The 17,634-nt window shown below is 49.8% G+C and overlaps 1 protein-coding gene across 7 annotated transcripts in view; it reads left to right on the top strand.

Annotated features, from left to right (window-relative positions):
- LOC8053765 overlaps positions 1–17,089 on the top strand; it is a 229,909-nt gene extending 212,820 nt beyond the window's left edge. For 6 of the 7 annotated variants that reach the window (XM_042294622.1, XM_042294620.1, XM_042294621.1 and 3 more), the window contains exons 24-32: positions 207–315; positions 1,283–1,402; positions 3,531–3,677; positions 4,062–4,232; positions 6,086–6,354; positions 9,394–9,457; positions 10,044–10,165; positions 11,964–12,128; positions 13,019–17,089. In XM_042294622.1, coding sequence (XP_042150556.1) covers positions 207–315; positions 1,283–1,402; positions 3,531–3,677; positions 4,062–4,232; positions 6,086–6,354; positions 9,394–9,457; positions 10,044–10,165; positions 11,964–12,128; positions 13,019–13,216 — 1,365 coding nt within the window. In that variant the 3' untranslated portion in view covers positions 13,217–17,089. The remainder of the gene's footprint in view (positions 1–206; positions 316–1,282; positions 1,403–3,530; positions 3,678–4,061; positions 4,233–6,085; positions 6,355–9,393; positions 9,458–10,043; positions 10,166–11,963; positions 12,129–13,018) is intronic. The other variant, XM_042294618.1, reaches the window with a different exon arrangement.
- Positions 17,090–17,634: the final 545 nt, after the last annotated feature.

The following is a 17,634-nucleotide window of genomic DNA, read 5'->3' as shown; positions in this document are numbered from 1 at the left end:
GCCCAGGTCTATTTTGTTGACCCAATAGTTCCAAAATCTTAATTTTTTGCTGGTGTATATCAATTTTTTGAAAAAGACAAAAATTGACTTTGGAAAACTTATGGGGGGGGGCCCCCCCCTAAGATTTAGAAACAGAAGGGGTGCGGTGCCCCCCTCCACCCAATTTAGTTTCTAAATCTCCCCCTGCTCTCTCCCTCTGGCGGCAGGTGCGAGAGGTAAAGCCACGCTCTTTGCGGGAGCTTCCCGAGGGGCGCCGTGTCTGCGCATACTGGAGCCAGCAGTACCGCTGCCTGTACCCCGGACTGGTGGCCAAAGGTGCGTCTAGGCTGCCTGCTTCTCGGCGAATGGCAAAAAGTTCCCGGCTGCATGCCCAGGCGTCGTGGCCGGCCGATACTGTCGGTCATCATTGGGGCCTATCCACGCGGTAACATTTGGCCTTGTTTAGCTGCGTTGCGGGTGCTTGCGTCAACGCGGCCACGGGTTTTCCCGGCAATGAAGCGACACGGCCCCCGTCGCAACTGCGTTTCCCGGAGTGCGTCTCCGACCGCCGTGCTTGCCCCTTCCTCAAAAGCAGTCCCCCGATTTGTGCCCAACGACGTCGTAAAAGTGTCGTGCCACTCCCTGCCGCAATCCATGCTGTTACTTCTTTTAGGAGACGGGGAGAGCCGACGTTGCAGGAAAGAGGCCCACCATGTTTGTTTCACCGAGCCCGCCAAACACACTCTTGAACCAGCGTAATTGCCAGACATGCTCTCGGACCAGCATAACAAACCGAAACCAAAAATGAATCGAAGCTACAACGCTCGCGGTGGCAATTCTCACGGTGACACTATGGCGAAGGTCGGTGCACCGGATGCCTGTTGCGCTGCACCAACCTTGGACCGTCCGACGCCTACCTTCGACCGTCGGACACCAACCTTCGATCGTCAGCAGACGCCTGTTCGAGCGTTCGGTTGCTCTGCAGCCAGACGGTCGACGGAAACCAGAGCGAACGCGTGGGACGTCGCGGGACTCGCGTCGATTCGCCTTTTTCCGTTGGCGCTCTATGACTGACAGCGAGAGTAGCGAAATCCAACGGCACGACATGCCGTCCCCCGCGACGCAACTTGCCATCCCTTTGGGACCGCTTTCGACGCGTGGGCAGGATGGCGACGGTAAACGCTGCAGTCAGAGGCGCGTTGCAGGCACCTTCTTCAACTAGAACATGTCCTCGGTGACTGATTGACGTGTGCGGTGTTCTTTCTGTGCGTCCTCGAGCGAGCCGAGATCTCTCTGAATGCAGCCACCAGCCCAAATCCATCACCCGGTGGCGCACTCGTCTACGTGGAGTTTGACGACGGTGACTCGGGGAAGATAGCCCTCGAGGACGTTCGTCTGCTTCCCCAGGACTACCCTCCAACAGGTGACGCTGGCCTTTTCTTGCACTATCTTGTCTGCAAACAAAACTGGAAAAAATGCTGAGAATCGTTTGTTGACTCAATGCACTTTCTACGTGATGTCTCGGGGAATTCGATTCATTAATATAGTTTTTTTTATTTTAAAGTAAGCTTTAAAGTATGGTCGTCTGACTCACCGATTAAGTGACATTTATTTTGTGGTAAGCTCCACAGGCATTGACATTTCTGTTTTTGCAGTAAGCTTGTAGCTATTGCAAGCATCGATTTTTATGTTTTTGTAATAAGCTTGTAGCCAGTCGAGGCACGGGAGGCACTGATTGATTTGTGTGTTCTTATACTAGTACCGTAAAATCCCATAAGAACGCCCCCTCAAAATGAAGAGAGGTGAAAAACATGGGGTGGGCTATCTTTGGGGATGCAACAGCAAAATTTTAGCAAAACTAATGATAAACACAACGGCTCTGCCACAAACCACGTGACGCGAGAACTGATACCGCAGACCGCAGCCACGGCAAATGTTCGTTTCACGTTGGGGTAAACACACAAGAATTTCCTACAAACTCCTGTGTCATGGGACAGGAAACCGCAGGTTGCAGACGCAGCAGATTCGCATTTCACGGTGCAAAGGACCCGTGCGCCAAGAACTCGCATCTCACGGGAACGGATACCGCAGTTTGCAGATGCAGCAGATTCAAGTTCCATGGTGCAATAAACACACAGGAGCCTGCTACAAACTTGCCTGTCACGAAAACCGATATCGCATGCGTAGATCGCGGACAAAAACGTGAGAATCGGCTACGAACTCGCGTGTCACGAGAATGAATACCCCGGATGGCAGACACAGCACAATTGCATTTTACAATGCAATATGCACGCAGGAACAACTTGCGTGTTACGGGAGCCGATATCGCGCTTGCAGATCGTGAACAAAAATGCGGGAACCCACTATGGAACTCGCTTGTCAGACAAACTGGTACCACAGATCATGCATTTGATGTGATTCTCGTCAGACATCATGTAACGTCCGACAGGAATTAGGGGGTGGGCAATGTTTTGGAATTATTATGTTACGTATATTTAGCCAGAAAAATGGAATGGGCAATCGCTCGGGGGAGGGTGTCCCTACGGGGTTTCACGGTAACCTTGATTTGCTGGTACAGACATTTTAGATAATGATGTGGTATAGGCACTTCGAGGCAGACTTGTACACGTTACTAAAAAAAGTAAGGAATTACATTTACAAATGCACAAATTTAAATTGTAACTAATTACATTACAATTACCCTTCCATAAAAGTAAGTGACCGTTATACCACTAAAAGTAATTCGTTACTTTTGTGGCATTACTTTCTACCTTACTGTCCTATGGTAAGATACAAAACACTAAAATGTTAAGGCTTGTTCACACTCTTGCAACCGACTAAGACCGAGAGAGACCAGACCGGTTTTTAAGCCTCTTGCGATCTCTTAGGACCAGCTCCGCTGCAGCGCATCCGGTCCTAAGTCGTCGCAAAAGGCTTAAAAACCGGTCTGGTCTCTCTCGGTCTTATTCGGTCGCAAGAGTGTGAACGGCGCTTTATGGAAGCGTTTATTGTTGCCACCAGTCACACTTTTCTGACCTTGAGCTACAGCTGGCTCTTGAAAGTGTCGTCGGACTCTTGCCTCGTTTCTAAGTGAAGATGTTGTTGTGCCGGTCCCGGTTGTCTCGTTTACATCAGGCGGAAGCGAATAAAAAAGACACGACGACGAGCACAAAAGGAAGCGCATTCTCGAAGCGTGAATCTTGAGAGCGACCGCGCGCCGTCAGAAGGTGCAACCAGCCATTTCGGCTGACGCTCCCGCGCCCCGCAAACTTCTGCTGCCGACTGTATAGTTTATTGACACCTACGAATGTCCTCTTGTGCCGATTATAAGGAGCATGTTAGCAGCAGTAGCTTGGACTTTTTGTGCTGCCACATATATCTCGAAGGATTTGAAAAGCCCCAAGCCATCTTCTTCAAACCGCAGTCTTAGGACTATAACCGTACGTGGTCTGCAGAGATAACCAGTGATTTAGATTATCGGAGGTTGCGAAAAGTGTGGACGAGAGACGATGGACGGGCAGTGTAGACTCAAAAGCGGCGTTGTTCCGTAGCAGTTGACCCGAACCCGTCGTTGGGACCGAAGAAGAAGCGGGCTCGACACGCGGACAGCGGCCAAGAGGCCAAAGACACGGACGCCTCGGATGCGGATCGGCCGCGCAAGCTCAAGAAAAGGAAAAAGTCCAAAATCAAGAAAACAAGTTAGTGTCCTTGTCACTTCTCAACTTTCCCTGCATCTGCAATGCTTCATGTGGTTAAAGGGCTGCTCCAACCTGAGAAAATGTGCCTGGTTTGCATCACGATACATGGGTTTTGTTAGAGCTCCGAGTTTTCAAAGTTTATTTTTCATCAAATTCAGGGTGTTCTTGGGGTTTATTTGAGGGCAACTCCAATTCAGGGTTTTTCTGTTTTCTCAGATTTCGAATAAACAGGTTCAGGGGTTACCTTTTAGGATTTATTGGTAGAGACTGAAAGCATGGGACGCTTGGTACAAATCGGGCAGGACACCGATGCCGTCAAGGCATGCGTTTCGTGGAACTTCAATTTCGAAGTAGGACTGATGCGTCAAATTGTACGGCATGCAGAGACACGTCAACAAGATTCGAGCGATCCGGAGTCGGACTCGGAAAGCAGCGAAACCCCCCAGGCGTCGGAAGCCAAGAAGCGTCGTCGCGAGCGGAAACACCGGCGGCACCACAAGCACCACCGGTGCCATCATCGCCACAAGCACCGTAAACGACGACACCAACACCAAGGTATGTGCTGCCGCTTCGACGACCCCCTCTGCGATGCTGTCCTGCTCTGCATTCCGCAACAAATACAAGATAGCCAACCTAGCATCCTGTATTTGCCGCTGTATGCTGCTGTATGCATTTTTTTTAATTAATATTTTTTTTAGCGTGCAATTTTTTCAGTGCATCAGGAATGCTACCAATTAGTAGTCCGCTATAGCAACAATAGCAGATGTTTAAAACACATAGCAATTTCTTTTTTTTTTTTTTATTTCAGCTCGCAAGGTAGCTGCTGTCTTATGTTGTAGACAGGCTATATATTTTTGCTCTATATGATTTCTTTAAGAAAAGGGTGGGCCCTCCTGCTACGTGGTGACAGTTTTTATTGTACAGTCGAGCTTGGTTATATCACACTCGGGTATTTCGAATTATTGTTTATATCAAGCAGTCCAAACATCCCCTTGAAAATCACATGTAATAGTATAGGAGCGTTGTCTTTTTGTATCCAACTCCCATGGCAGGGACACTCAATATAGCGAACAAAGCCCGGCCGCCCGCCTGTTGCTTTTCCCGCGATCCGATCGCGGGTGGCGAGCACATCGCTTGAATTGCGCGGCTGGCAGACCGCCAAGCCAGCATACACGCTGGAAGATACACAGCAAAAGAGCAGTTGTAGAAAAAGAGAGACAATGAACCGTAAAAAAAAAAAAGTGGAGGATGGCAAAAGCAAGAGGAAGGGCACACGCACGCACGTAGGGAGAGCAGGGAGTGCCCGCTGTTGGAACAGTAGCCTGCGCCCTTTCCCTGGACACTGCTGGGGCTGCGCGACTCCATAACCCCAAAATAAAATCAGCAAAAAAGAAATTTTTGCTTTGGTAAGTTCAGTGAGTGTATTAGCAAGTTGAGCGAGTGTGTCCACAGCAATGGTTGTGCAATCACATTTTGAATGGCTTATCTTTCTTTACCTTTTCCTTTTGCCGTTATTGCTGTGCCCATCTTTTTTTGCTGTCTGAATTTAGTGAGCTTTCTTTTTCGTTGCTTGCTTCACTTTTTCCTATGGATCAAGAGCTTTGTTTTATGCACCTCGCTTTTCCATTTTTATTTTTTTATTATTTTCGTGTTTTGTCGTTTATGCTGCATGAAGGTCCCGGCCAGGTGCGCGTGTAAGCGCGGCGGTGCTTGTGGTCTCTGCCAACTACATATGCTCTACTGTATTTAGCTGCTCTTAGACGCTCTATTTGGTAAGCTCCCGTTTGTTGCGACCTTCGGTATTAGCAGAGACGCCAGGAAATTTCAACTCGAGCTTAATTTAACATATTTTTGTATATAAAATTATTAATATATCGAACAATTTTATGATTTCCTTTGAATTCAATATATCCGGGTTCGACTGTAGTCCTATCTAGCCCGGTGGAAATAAGATGAGAGGATAATCATCATAATTGCCTAAATAATTGAGCAGTATTTGGTGAATTACTTTTTTGGCTACCATCCCTTTGCCAACTCTTGCCGACGTCTGCCCACCCTTTACCAATGGCTGCCGTGCTTTGCCGACTCTTGACAACAGCTGCCATACCTAGTTAACCCTTTGCCAACGGGTTTTATACTTTGCCGACCCTTTGCCGATGACTGTCATACCTTGCCGACGGCTGCCATACCTTGCCACGCCGACTCTTGACGACAGCTGTCACACTTAGTCAATCCTCCGCTGACGCCTGCAGTTCTTTTTCGATGGCTGCCATACCTTACCGACTCCTGACGACAGCTGCCATTCATTGGCGACCACACGTTGCCGACCATTTGCCGATGCCTGCCATACCTTGCCAACAGCTGGCATACTTTTCCAATCCTTTGCTGACGGCTGCTCCGTTCTGCAGAAGGCACCGACGAGGGCGAGAAACGTGACCCAGGTGACGACGCGGCGTCCCCGGGGGCAGCGGCAGCGGCAGCCGCCCTCACGAGCTGCTCCTCGGAGCTCTCGAGCAGCGGCTCGCCGACGTACTCGCCGCCGCATGGTGGTGAGAAGCGGTCGGGGCTGACGGTGCGCATTCGGACGTCTTCGACGGAGTTGCAGCCGGAGGGCCAAGAAAGCAGCGACGACGCGTCACAAGACAGCAGCTCGTCCGACGAGGTGGCCGAGAGCGCTGTAAGACGACTCTGGCAATTGTAATACAGTATAGACCACTTACAACGTAACCGCTTATAGTGCAGGACCGGGTATAACGCGGTTTTTTTAAACCACCGGTTCGTCTCCCATAGAACTCCATGTAATTACATACCGCTTAAAATGCAGGCGCGCGAAGGGAAATACCGGTTATAGTGCGGTTTCTGGCACAGCCCGCCGGCCGCGCCGACGACCGGAGCAGCGAGCGCGCTTCCCTGTGCGACACTAGATAACGGCGCTGACGGCGCGAGCCGCAAGCGTTGCGCAAGCGGCACTCGCGGGGCAAGGAGGGTGCTCGAAGAAGCGGGAGAAGCGAAGAGAGAGGCTTCAGTTGCCCTAGCGACGGAGGGACGCACGCACGTGTCGTTCACGTGCGTGCGTCCCTCCGCTGCGTTGGAAACAAACAACCGCAGCGACAGACCAATCGCAGGCCGAGGAGAAGTGTTGGGCGCGTTACATGCTGGTTGCGGGCCGGCTGCTTCTATCCGCAAACACGGCGTCGGTTGTGATCGTCGTCGTAGACGGCGTTCATCTCATCGTTCCGCGTAAAAACGCTATCCTTGACTGTGAATTTTCGTTGTGTGTCGCTATGATAACCCAGCACGTACTAGAAGGGAAGATCCACCTACTTGTGCGGCGATGTCAAGGCGGCGCTCTCAAGACGGCAGAAACGCCCGTGTCGTCGTGTTTGCTTACTTCGACTACAGTGGTGATTTCTAAGCATTTGTGTCCTCGAACATCGCCCGGATTTCTTATTTGGCGCATTTCATGCGTGCGCTCAAGTTCAAGGTATTACTGGCGCGTACCGTGTGAAGGATGCGAATTTTCACGCGTTTTCATCTTCGGAGAAAAGTGATTAGGGTTAGCAATCCTGAACGCTCTCAACGTCCGTCCGCAACCCGCGACGCCGTTAAAAGGCTGCGCCAGGCAAAAGCTGCTCATTTCTTTCAAAATGTGTAACACACTTGAGACAGAACTGTACTAGTCAGGTGAAATAAAGACTTTCCTCAAACTAAGCTTTATTTTTCATCTAACATGAAATAAATTCTTTTCACAAGTGTAAGTTGTCTCATGGCATGTATTTTGGCCTGAAAAATTGATGTTTTGGTTATAGTGCGGTACCGCTTATAGTGCGGATTTTCGCGACTCCCGCGACATACGTTATATGCGGTCTACACTGTAATGCAGTAATATGGTAGTACAAGGGCTGTTCTTTTTTTAGACCTCCGATAAACTGGGTAAAATAAAAGAGGACTGCATTTCTGCGGTGCTTTGCCGCAGACTATGTCGACATCTCTTCTATGAAGGTCATATTCCGCCAATTAAATTGAGACGAGCCTCATTCCTGCACTTGGCCTCCGATCGTAGCACAACGAACCCACCTTGCTTTTCTGTCCCTAGCCTTGCTACTTTGTCCTTAATTTCGTTGAACGCACAATGAAATGACAAAGCAAAGGTGGTAACCTTCTCTAAGGAAAGCATCTATCAGCTTGTGCGACGTCAGGATGATTGCCTATCTCTGGAATGTGATTATGTGGAGAAGTGGTTACAGTGTGTATATATGAAAACACTTATCATCAGTCTTGTTTATTTACCCAGCTCATTAAAGGGACAATGAAGACGATTTTATTTAATTTTTTTAAATGGTGTTTTTATGCTTATTGGGAACATAGCATGCTGCCCAATTTTTTGTAGACATTTGTGATGCATATTTCTGTGCCTACGAAAGAAGTAAAGCAACCGAAACTCAACAATCTCCATTCTCGTTTCTGGGCCTCCGAAAACGGAGGTGACGTAGGGAGTGACGTCAAGTGTGAATAGTTGGTATCGGTAGTATTTAGGAGATCGAGACTCTGGTTACCGCGGTGGGTTATAGCAGCGCGGTGGCGCGGTTGTTTCGTCGAATCTGTCAACATGGACGGCAATGCCGCTCTAGCGAGCGAGTTCAAGCTTCCATTCAATGACCCAACGCGAACGGAACGGGAGTATGTGTGTGGCGGCCTCCGCCATGACCCGACGGAGACGACTGAGACCGCCCAGCCGGTAACGAGCGGCCCGCATGCCGACGTGCCCATAGTTGCTCGTTGGCCGTTTCGCGTCCAGCGTAGCAAAGAAAAAAAACAATTATGCTGTTTTATTTACGGTTTAGTAATCATTTCCGGTCCGATTTATACTTTTCTTGGTTATTCAAGCGGAAATTAGAACAGTATTTCTAAAAATCGCGAACCAAAACGTGACCGAGGGCACGTCTTTCGTTTCGACCAATCGCTGACGCGTCTCTTGTGACGTTACGCTTCTTGGCCCTGCATCGGTCACGTGAGCTCCGCTTCTCCTGGCTTCTCCCGCAACTCTCAAGGCGTCGCCCCAGTCGATCCCGGTAGGATTATTACCGCAACTGTTTACTTGATTGGCGCGGCACAGAAGCGCTGGTTTCGGCTGAAATTTGGGCAGTGTGGCCCGAGACGTGCCTGGAACCCAGTTCAATCACCAAAAAGATGTCTGAAATTGCCTTCATTGTCCCTTTAAAGGCTGAAAAAAAAAAAAAAAATAGCCCACATATATTACTGGAAGTGAGGTGATTGTTGCTTCATTTCACCAAATGTGAGGAAGTCCTGCCAGCAATGTGCCAAAAGTTAAATTTTCTCAGTGCTATTAACTAATAGCTCGGGCATTGCTACACCACATTACTGTGGCAGGCTTGCGCAAATGTTAAAAACTTTAGAATAGATTATCGCTTCGAACAATGTGCCACTTGATTTGATCTTTGTATCGAACTCTCGCAATATTTGGGAGCTCCATAATATTTTTCAAAATGTGCGAGCTGCTTGGCTAGGTGCAACTAGCTTAGTCGAGCGCACCTCTCGATGCGCACTAGTGCACTGCCGAGATGCCCATGGAGCAGGCATCACAATCTCATGCATCTCGCTTTATCGCTGCGCATCCACGTTCTTAGTGCGCGTCCCGTGCTGAAAATATTTCAGGTGATGTGTGCAATCATTTCTTCTGATTCGATTTTTGCAGGAACCCAAGAGGCCAGCCAAGCGAAAAGAGCGTCTCCCGTCGGTGGAGAAAAGCAAAATCGCGGGTAACTATACCGGTATTCCATTTAAGAAGAATCAGGAGCCAGTTCTCATCAAGCCAAATTTTATTCCATGTAGCTGTCATTGTAGCCAGATTTGGTTATCCAAAGCAGCTTGTGCTGAAAGCAGTGCTTTAAGTGCTTATGCTTTTCTCCTGGAGGCATTGGTGGTCATGTGTGCTAGCACATTGCAGCTAAAAACATGCAAAGCCAAAGTTTGTGCTGCAGAGCTCAGGGATTGTCATTCGATCAGTTCATTTCATTTCAACCCGGATGGGCATTTATTTCGTACCAGCATGCAATAGTAAACTCACTGCTGGGCGATGCAAGTTAAAGACCCCAGGTTAGCAGTTGTACTGCACTGGGTAAATTGCCCATCCTCAGCACGAATCCGTGTCGCCACACCTCAAATCCAGAACGGCCTCTTGCGGTGTGAACGTTTAACGTCCGATGTGCTTTTCTTACTTCGCTCCAAGTTCGTCTCACGAGCACCTTGGGAGTCTGTTTTCTCATACTTGCTGGAGATTTTGTGAACGCACATCGACGTGCCTAGGAAGCCATTTTTCACGAGCACCTTTGCTTGCTGGCGCAGCATTCCTACCGGTGCGGCAGCTGTGGCGATGGTCGGGCAAGAGTTTCCGCCGGCCTGGCACTAAAGGCAAGGCCAAGAAGGAGTTCTACAAGGCAATCTGCAGGGGAAAGGAGTCCATACGGGTGAGTACCAGTCGTCTCCAATCGGGCAGCATTCATCGGCAATCCTCGAATCTGCACCATACTCGTCTGCAACTTTCTCTGGCTATGCAGTCAAAGCTGCGCCGGTGCTCGAGACCCTTGAGCGTTGATCGGAGCCGTGCGCGAGCACTCTTCACTTCTTTTGAAATGCCAGAGAAAGTTGTCCACGGGTTATACAAAATGTTCAGTCAGCCCATGTCACGTGCAGCTTCCACCTTGAAGCTGACGGTGCAGCTAAGGCGACAAGTGCTAGCTAGCCTGCACTCCTTGTTCTTTGCTTTGGAACATGCCTTTCCAACACAAAGCCTCATTCGGGAAAACTTGTTTCGAAGCAAAGCCTGCGCGCTGCTATCTTTGTCCACTGGACTGTGCAGCTCGTTGTAAGCATGCACGATGGAACTCTCTTTTGCCAAATATCATACGCCATGCGTGCATCAGCGGCAGAGTGACTCGGCATTTTTTGTCTGGGTGATAAGCACTGGAAAGGTCTATAGCGGGACGTGTATCCCTACGTCAACGGAAGTGTGTCACGGTTCGGCCGGAGACGTTGCGAATGCGATAGAGGCGAGGCCAAATACGAATAATTTACAACCCATTATATTTTTACAAAAGGAAGACAAAGATATAACGGAAAGCAAAGGAGTATGTACACAGTAAAAGGAGAAATAATACACACACACGCTTAAACACATCTACAGTTCCAAGAAATGAAGCTGTTCGGAGTAGGCCTTACAGTTTGAGTTCGTTGCGTCGACGAACCGAAGCAACTTCCCCAAGGCAGCGAAGGCCCTTGTCTCCTAGGCGTCTGAAGGGGAGTGTGTAACTCTCGCCGTGACAGCTTGTGCACAGCAAGGGTCGGGGGCGTCCTGGAGCGTAGCCATGGACCCCATCCGACGCTTCCTCCCGGTCTCAGTCTTTGATTATCCCTGCTTCGCCATCCTTTTTTTTTTTTCCTCTTCTAAAATCGTCTTACATAGCATCGTCTTCTTTTTCTTGCCCCTTCAACTTCCTTTTATGTCATATCTTAGAATCATGACATTGTGAATGATCATTAACTGGTTATTTCGACGCTTACCAGTTGCTTGTGCGACACCCTGTACGTCGATGCCTAAATATCCTAGGGATAGAGCCGGAAAACAGAATGTCCAGGGTGTTTTGAGCCGCTCTAAGTGTTAATTTCTCTTCTGAGTGAATTGTACATAAAATATGTAAGACAGTCACGTGGTTGGTGCAGCTTTGGATCACATGACGTTAGCGTCGGCTCGTGGCGTTGCGCGGCGTCAAAATGTTATGGGACGTCTGTAACATCACGTGACATCATCACGGGGTTGGTGTCGCTCGACATCTGACATGCCGACGACGTCACGTCCACCGAGTTTGGCGGGTGCACAACGGTTTTTTGTATCATTATGCTCCTCTCGTGGAACACGTTAACGCATTCTGCATAAAAAGGCGGAGGTTGCAACCAATATGCCACGTTAAAGACAAGGCATGCGTCACTAGCAGATCCCCCAAACATCGTCACTAGCAGATCCACGCAGCTCCGCCTGGCCTGCGTTAGCGACACCGCTGGCACGTCTTCCAGCGTCCGACGACGAGCGCGACGCTAGCAGACGGTGATGCCAGGACGCACGCGTCTGGACTTTTCTCGAGCTTCAGCTCATTTGCCGCTTGGTGCGGTTCGGGGACCCGCTGCTGACAGCGTCCTGTGTGGGCCTCGTCATGCGGGCGGTGTCAGTGCGGGCGGCAGAGTCCAGTCAACCCCGCCTCCTCCCCGCAGGTGGGGGACTGTGCGGTGTTTCTGTCGACGGGCCGGCCCAACCTGCCGTACATCGGCCGCATCGACACCATGTGGCAGTCCTGGGGGGGCAACATGGTGGTGCGCGTCAAGTGGTTCTACCACCCGGAGGAGACCCGGGGCCTGGCACGGCTCAAGCACCCAAAGGCGAGGATTCGGATTCGTACGCTGTCCCCCTTTCGAACGGGGCGGAAACTGCGGCACGGGCCGTCTCCATACTGGTCCCAGCCGAACATTGCTCCTTGCAATGCGAAGAGCAAGTCGTCCGCTTCTTGCGCAGGGGTTGCTGTGACGTCAGAACGACGCCAGGTTCTGATTGGCTTTGATTGGAAGGATAGGGGGTAGACCTTAATGCTAGATGCCTCAAGGTCTACCCACTAATTTTTTCGATTCACCAATAAGAGCACGGCGTTGTGGCATCGTAGCAACCCCTGTGCAAGAAGCAGACGAACTGGCGCTCTGCATAGCTGCCGCAGTTTCAAGTTGTCTCCTCATAATTTCCAACATTAATCTATTACGAATAATTGATTATGGTAATTATCGACTGGTTTACAATGATTCGTCGGTAAGTATTGATTGTGATAAATTACCATATTCATAAATTAAATTATGATAGTTAATGATGTTTGAAACAAATTTTCTTTCAGTTATAATCATGATATTTTCCGGGCTACAGTTCGCACCGGGTGTATAGTTTGCAGGAAGAAATTTCGGTTGAAAAGAAAGATTTTCCTTAGATAGTCTGCACCTGGTGCCTAGTCTGCATGTAAATAAATTCTTATACACAGCACACATTGATAGAGGGCTGCTTTCGCAGCTCACGGAGAAGCTTGTGTCACAGATCATTAACATACTCTGCTGCTCACAAACTCCGTCACATCTCATCATAACGAACGACCTAGAAAGAAAGCAATGCTCGTGTAGTTCGCATAGACTAGGCTCTTACACACGTGTGGTCCGCAGACTGTAGTCCAGAAAATATGGCGACACATTCTGCACTGAAATGTCTCAGCGTAACTTTTTTTGTGGCATTGCAGGGGGCCCTGTTCCAGTCCCCCCACGCGGACGAGAACGACGTCCAGACCATCTCCCACAAGTGCGAGGTGTTCTCGTGGCAAGAGTACCGGGCGTCGCGCGGCGCTGGCGACGAGAGCACCGCTGATACGTACTACCTGGCGGGGAACTACGACCCCTACGCCAACGTCATCACTGTCGAGCCGTCGTTGGCACCATGATGCGTTGCAAGCCACCTGTGACACACGCCGCATTGCCGCAACACGACGCGCCTCACTTGCAATGTGTTTAGTTGATTGGACGTGCCACGTGTGGAGAGTGACCACCATCAATGGGTCGTTTGTGACGAGATACGTCGCTTCGGGTCACACGGTACCGGCGCGACATCGCGCATTTCTCGGCGGAACACGTCACGCTCGACGAATTGCGTTTTTCGGGGGGGCGGAATCCGTGCAACGCGTCGCCCACGGGGGTGGCTTTCCCTCGGGCCACCTACGAGATCTCACGACGCCGTTGTCGTCCTAGCCGTGTCGTGCATGATGCGTTGTTGCATATCGGCACATCACGCGCGACGCCGCTTCGCGCGACGCCTCGGAGCGGACGTCTCTGGAGAGGGCATATCAGGCATTGCAACACCTCGAAAGGGGCCATGTGTCACGGCGCGTTCGGCTGTCTTCCAAAGATGGGACACGGGGGTTCTCTCCTTTTTCCGTTTTCTCGTTTTAAAGTTGGCTCCACCTCAAAGTCGGGTGACAATAAGACTTTTCCTTCAGAAGCCGAAAACGCGGTTTCAAAGACGCCGGAATTTTTCGACGGCGTGGGACTCTCGGAGATGCTTTACTGCGGCCCCGAGTTTCGGGCAGGCATGTACAGATGTTTGTAAATCTCCCTCACGTGCACATCGGTGTGTCGTACCTTTTTTTTCTTTCTTCGTTTTGTTTGTTTCTTGCCGCGTCCCGAGGCACACGTGAGACCGACGCCCGTTTTTCTCGCCCTCTATGCATTTCCGCACACACCGTGAACACCGGCACAACGTCGGCCTCTCGAGCAAGGGCCAACTTTCACCCGATATACACATATATCGATGATGTAACATGCTCCCGTCTCAAAGTCGCTGTTTGTAAACGCCACCGCAGGCATTTTACTGCAAGAGTTCTCTCACGCACCACCCCGCAGCAACGCGGCGTGCTGGGCGCTTTTCGTGACGTAGTTTCGTCGGTCTGCACAGTCCGTTTTTTCGTCGGCCGTTCTTGGCACAGTGTGTTCTTCCCCCATGCCGTTCTCAGCTCTCTCTCGTAGCAATCAGTGTTGGTACTTTCTCGCTACGTTTTGGGGTTAAGAAGCGCACAATGGCGCATTGTCTGTGCACCTACTGCTTTTATTTTTTGCGTTTAGACCTCCACGTTGCGTTAGAGTGAGGCTACGGACGACGTCACCTTACAAGAGAAATGCTTTTGTCATCGAAGATGCATAATCCGCCGATGCAAGAGTTTTCTGCACGAAGGAATTCGTCGTCCGACGGTAAGGGACGTTGACAAGGCAATTTGCCGCACATTGTCTTTTGCGAGAAAGTGACCGGCGTTGTCGCCGGTCGCTCAAAGTTGCCGTAGTGAACAAAAAGAACGAGGCCTGCTTGCGAGAAATTGCTGCCGTGGGCCCACCCTAAAACTCTCGTCTCAAAGTGTTGGCACGGTCTCGTTGGCGAGAGCGCAAGATTGGGCGACTAGTCGCGATCAACGACTGCTTCGGTGGCGGCGTCTGTGCTGCCATCCTGTTAACCGTTGTTTGTTGTCGTAGGCTGGGCAGTGCCATACCCGGTGACTCGTCAGGAATCAAAATGTGTGTTGCGTCACAAGTAGGGGGCATGCAAATGACGGTTCAAATCGAGTGGCACTGCGCCACACGTAGCCTTCATGGTGCAAGAGAAAACCGTGTAGTACAGGCATTTGGTAAAGCGTCGAAGCGGGCAATGACGCAGCGCCATGAGATTTGAACCGTTAGTCGCACGTCCCTAGTCACAAGTGCTTCGACACGGCGGGTATCCTGTTGCAGATGTGGTCGTTGTCCTTTGCCTCCCGACCTTAGGGCAAGGAGTCGCGACTCCTTCTGGGCAAAAGGAGCTACGTAGCAGCTCCCATCGGGCGACTCCAAACTAAACAGAAGCTGCAGGTGTTACATGGAATCCTGTCGGCAGGATTCTCTGTACAATGCGATACCGACAATTTGTCGCACATGGCCGACAACATAACATCCGTCGGTCAGCATGTCACGTGGGCTGTCACGTGCACGATGGGTCGTGACATCAACGTGTCGCGACAGATCACACATTACACGTTATGCAAGTGAGGCATTCGTTTTTCGTTCACTTCCCGGAACTGTTTTTACCCGCCAGGAGTCGCAACTTTGTAACCTAAGCTTGGCAGGCTCGAACAAACAACTGCACCTTATATTGTGTATGTAAGAAGAGAAGAGTGGAGAGAGACAGAAAGAAAGTCATATGAGTGGCAAAGGCAAGATTAGCTCGAAGCTCCGGAGAGAGTATTCCTTCATATTTTTGTAAACAGTCAAGCAAGTGACGCGTGTGTGTGTGTGCCGCCCACATTGTATATAGCACGGTTGGGCAACAGTAAGTGTTGTTGTTTTTTTCTTCGTGTTACGGAGTATTTGTTTTTTTTGCTTCCCGCTTCCTCTACTTTATGCTCCTTGGGCAATGGGGGCAAGCAAAATAAGAGATGACTGAAACCGACTGTGATTCTTCACCCGTTGTTTGGACGGCTTTGCGTGAACCGTTTGTTGTTGGAAGGCTTGCGGGAAGAAGTTTTAGGATGGAGAGCATGACAATAGAGCGCATGCGCTCGACCCGTGCTACAGAAAGTTGATGTTTGTGCCATACACCTGTTGTCTCTTTTGGGGGCGTGGTGATTGGGCGGGCGAGAGGGGGAAAAGATGTCCCCAGTTGTCCATGTATTAGTGTGCATTTTATTTCTTTTTCTATCTTTTTCTCGGCTGTCTTTTTGTTCACGGGACCTCGTAGAGTTGTTCATCCCCAGTGTGGAGGCCAGCGTTATTATTTGTTTCATCATCCGCATAATTTCGATACTTGGTCGTCGGGGGGCTGCCTAGGAGATGCGAGGGTTCTGGTTTCCGCGCTTTTATTGCTTTTTTTTATTGTTTTTTTTTTAAGCTTGGCGAGGTGCTCGCATGTGGCAACAACGAAACACAGTCATACCACATTGAGGGACACTTCAGGCATGTTTAGGAGCATCGACCCCAAACCCACCGCTGAAGACTACCGCATTCTTTTATATTTGTTGCATATTTGAAACAGTCAAGCGTTTGAGCTCACCATGCTTGAAGTCTTAGCATCGTCTGTCCGTTCTAACCTTAGTAATTTAATTTATGCTCTCGCACGTGTGCTGGAACAGAGTCTTTCCATGCAACACGCGAGTGAAACCGCCATCGACTCGCCATTGTTGTTTTTTTTGTATTGGCTGAAGTGTAGTTTCACGCCACACAGCAATATCGGGCCGGACGACAATCAACGTTGGGACGATATTGGCTCGTCTGCTCCATAATGATATACTCAGTACGTTGAGATAAAGCTTAACTGCTAATGCATCAACATATCCGTCAAACAAAAGAAGCGTTGTTTGCGCACGTCTCCAGAGTCCCATGTCGTTGGTCGAATATTTAGTTTTGAAACCCAGAAACCGTTGAAAAATTGCGCCTCCTCTCCAAGGCAGTCTCCTTTACTTGCTGCTTAAAAAAAAAAAGGCTGGCTGTGGTGTTTTTATTTTTCATGTTTCACATATGCTTTCTGAAAGCGTCACCGTCTCTTTTGTCTGTTTATTATTAAACCAATGTTTGGTTATTGACAATCTCCCAAGGATAGGAATTCCTCCGGTTTTACCACCACCACCATTGTATGTTTTATTTTTCAGGCCGTGGTTCCTCGATGGTCGGTCGGCCGTCTAGTTTGTACAGATCCCATCTTATCTTCTATCCCCCCTCGCATACGTTCACATAAGACCATTGTGACCAATAATGCGTAGTTGCACACCCGCAAAGAATAAAAACGAGGAAGAAAAAACTAAGCCCGCGCAAAACACGTTGTCCTCTTTTTCTTCGCTTCGACCATTGGCGACTTCTGCGAAATCGCCAGCACCTAGCGGCTAGAACAGAAAACTGTCGCAGCTGGTTGGCACGCCAACCTTCTCGAGTGAATCGAACTTCCACAGCACCTGGGGTTCAATTTCAAGGCGAGAGCAAGAGCGTTCTCGGCCTCCGATTGGACCCACAGCTTGCACATAATCAATCGAGACAATATTGAGCTGTTCAAGAGTTTGAAGGCGGGCAATATTTTGCCTAGACCGTCTTATTAACTCCCAAATAGCAAGAAAAGTCTCGCAGCCTATGATGTACCTGTCCTTAATACTCCTTCATCCACCGGTCGATGTCGGCTTGTGTACAGCAGCAGAACAACTTGAGGTTTGCAAAAGAAGCGCGGGTGGTCAACGGCTTCCAAGATGAAATAGCAGACTATCACAATTTCCGTCCGCGTCTGGTATTACTCCGCCGTGGCGCTCAGTTCGTAGCAGACGAACCGCGTTTTTTGCTCGCGTTACCAGACAAACCGTTT

Source organism: Ixodes scapularis, unplaced genomic scaffold (assembly GCF_016920785.2).
Source record: "Ixodes scapularis isolate PalLabHiFi unplaced genomic scaffold, ASM1692078v2 PGA_scaffold6__148_contigs__length_123643588, whole genome shotgun sequence".
Classification (NCBI taxonomy): domain Eukaryota; kingdom Metazoa; phylum Arthropoda; class Arachnida; order Ixodida; family Ixodidae; genus Ixodes; species Ixodes scapularis.
This window is presented reverse-complemented; position numbering and strand designations above follow the sequence as displayed.